The sequence below is a fragment of the Enoplosus armatus genome, chromosome 12 (genome assembly GCF_043641665.1).
Source record: "Enoplosus armatus isolate fEnoArm2 chromosome 12, fEnoArm2.hap1, whole genome shotgun sequence".
NCBI classification, from domain to species: domain Eukaryota; kingdom Metazoa; phylum Chordata; class Actinopteri; order Centrarchiformes; family Enoplosidae; genus Enoplosus; species Enoplosus armatus.
The window spans coordinates 6,634,255-6,637,440 of NC_092191.1; the positions used below are offsets into that span (position 1 = coordinate 6,634,255).

Below are 3,186 nucleotides of genomic sequence, written 5' to 3' on the forward strand. Positions count from 1 at the left end.
CCGGAGGTGTCTGTCAAAGTGAGGGGGAAGGAAAGAAAACTGTTTTAGAAGAAAAATCCGAGCAATATTTCTGTTGGTAGGCGGGCTGGTCGGGAAGGGAACAATCGGGTTGACTCTGCCAGGGAGCCACCTCAAAGCCTATCAGGTTACTTTGAGTGACAGCGTAACCATGGCAAATAATTTGACTAAGGCTATTGTCTTATCCTCACCATCCCCGGGTCAGATAACCGACCAATCAGAGTTCATATAATCGCTTGTCTTGCCAGCTTAGAATAATATTATTAAAACGAGCCAGCGAGCCCGGTCTCCGGGAGTAGGTTATGTTGAAACGGCATAGAAAAGGTGGAGGAGGACGGTGGAAGGAGTAGCAACTTTCTCTCTTTCTCACCAACTTTATGAGGATTTGTCGCCTGGGGTTTTGCATGGCTGAATGGACTTGAGTGTATTCCACAGTACGCAGTTGGATATTACCTAACCTTCGGCTGTTTTAACTTTTAAGTTGCTCTTTTGGGGACCTTTTGTCGCTTATGGACTTAATGCGTTTTGATTTAATGTGAGACTGAGAGGCGAGACGTGGAAGTAAGGCACAATATAATCTCTATTGATTTACGTTGTCGCCATGTCCATGCTTCCGACGTTTGGTTTTACGCAGGAACAAGTGGCGTGTGTCTGCGAAGTCCTCCAACAAGGGGGGAACATCGAGCGGCTGGGGCGCTTCCTCTGGTCCCTCCCGGCGTGCGAACACCTCCACAAAAATGAAAGCGTCCTCAAAGCGAAAGCCGTGGTCGCCTTCCACCGGGGGAACTTTCGAGAGCTCTACAAGATCCTGGAGAGCCACCAGTTTTCGCCGCACAACCACCCGAAGCTGCAGCAGCTGTGGCTCAAAGCGCACTACGTCGAGGCGGAGAAGCTGAGAGGCCGCCCGCTCGGCGCCGTGGGGAAGTACCGCGTCCGGAGAAAGTTCCCACTGCCTCGCTCCATCTGGGACGGAGAGGAGACGAGCTACTGCTTCAAGGAGAAGAGCAGGAGCGTTCTCCGGGAGTGGTACACCCACAACCCTTACCCATCCCCGCGGGAGAAAAGAGAGCTGGCCGAGGCCACGGGACTCACCACCACGCAGGTCAGCAACTGGTTCAAAAACCGACGGCAGCGAGACCGAGCAGCGGAGGCAAAAGAAAGGTAGGAGTAAAGATAAAGACACTCAGGACGTGTCTCACAATAGTTTAATCTTCTAGTATTTTTATGGTTATGACCTCAAACCAGAATAGACAGAAATCATATTTAAATCAGACACAAACAACCAGAGTTTCTTCTGTGCGTCTATGCAACATGATGCTGACCTACATCTGGAAATGTATCGCATTGACCAAATATTCATATATTTTCAGTTCCTAACACATCGCTCCACAGCTCTCCATGTGTCTGTGTCTACTGCTGGAAAACTACGTTAGCAGCAGGCACCTTTTCCATACTTTGGGGTTTAGTAAGCTCACTGTTGTTTGTATGTTTGTAATAATTGAGCAGGCCGAGCGTAAAAGTTGAAAAGCAGAAAATGAAAGGCTTGTTGTCAGGTAAATTACAAGGCTATAAAAGTTGCATTTACCCCACTTTTATGTTTTAATCACGCTTATTATAACATGAAATTTGACTTTCACGTTAGGATCAGAGAGACTTTTTTTTTTAACCCTCCAGATACTGGAAACACCTCGAGACACGGTTAGAAGTTGTTTTGCGGTGTAATTGATGTGGCGGGCTGTGTAGCCTCCATATCAGCCCGGCTGACATTTCATTAGGAGTAGTTTGTACATTTCAAAGTTTGGAAATGACACAGGCGTGCAGAGAGGTCTGGGAGACGTGTTTTAGTCAGGTGTTCGCTGGGTTGGTGTCTTCTTTCACCCTCTGGCCACTAATTCGGGCTGAAAGCAACACGTAAATCATGTCTTCCCACTGAGAGAAGCCTTCCCCACAAACTGCACACGTATGAACTGCGCTGTACGCAACAAGCACGCGTTTAGCAATAATTAGACCTGTCATTTATTCAGGCAAAAGGCCGCGAGCACCGTGATAGGCGTCACAGGTCACTCTGGTTGAATTAATTCGCCATAAACACAGATACTTAAAGCAGCTGCAAATAGATGTATTGTCTTCAGTCACTGCAGCCATTTAACTCTCTGCACTGCAGCAGTGAACTGACTCATTGCCTCTAATTATTTCAGTGACTTCACTTACCTTTTGTTTGCACTTTGGCACACGTGCGCATGAATGCATTTCTGATTGATGCATTAATAAATAATTAGATTAAGCATTTGATCATTTTTGTATTAATGATGCTTATTATGTCGATTGCAAATATGGTGTAGCCTTTATCCCAGTGCACACTACTTTTACTGTGTGTGTGTGTGTGTGTGTGTGTGTGTGTGTGTGTGTAGGCCACGTATGCTTCTTATAACAATTATGATTTTTGTGGTTATTTCAATGTTTTAAACACTGATTTTTTATTCATTCCTCATTCTTTCTTCTAGTTTTTAGTTTAGTTTATTTTTTTGTAGCTAGTTTTAAAAATGAGTCACAGCTTCATCGCTTCTTCCACAGTTCTCCTGATGTACTGATGTGTTTGCCAGTGCTTCCACTGATGTGTGATTTTGTTTTCTGTTCGCAGAGAAAACAACGAGAACTCCAACAGCAATAGTCACAACCCATTGACTTCTTCCATGAATGGAAATAAATCTCTATTGGGGAGCTCGGACGACGATAAAACACCCTCGGGGACGCCGGATCACACGTCTCCGAGCCCGGCTCTGCTCCTCGGCTCAAACGCCGGTTTACAGTCCCTGCACGGCCTCGCGCCCCCTCCGGGACCCAGCGCCATCCCGGTACCCAGCGGTGCAGACTCGGTGCACCATCACCACTCATTGCACCACGACACCATACTGAACCCTATGTCTTCTAATCTAGTGGACCTCGGCTCTTAAACAGAAGGGGGACAGAGAGCACCGTTGTTTTTTTTTGTTTTCTTTTTTTGGAAAAGTAATTCACGAGGTGGCGTGAGACAAGCTTCAAGCACTTGCGGCAAAGCAGACAGACTGGAACACTGCGAGAACAGCCACCGTAACAAATCATTTAGTCTCATATTCAACCTTTAAAGTCGTTTTTAACAAGTGGGAGAAATCTGACAGTGGGCGCAAC

At 46.4% G+C, this 3,186-nt stretch overlaps 1 protein-coding gene across 1 annotated transcript; it reads left to right on the top strand.

Moving 5' to 3' along the window:
* Nucleotides 1-619: 619 nt before the first annotated feature.
* On the top strand, nucleotides 620-2,972 carry six2a (SIX homeobox 2a). Its single transcript, XM_070916045.1, has 2 exons — nucleotides 620-1,179; nucleotides 2,660-2,972. The coding sequence occupies exons 1-2, from the start codon at nucleotides 620-622 to the stop codon at nucleotides 2,970-2,972; spliced, it is 873 nt and encodes a 290-aa protein (XP_070772146.1).
* Nucleotides 2,973-3,186: the final 214 nt, after the last annotated feature.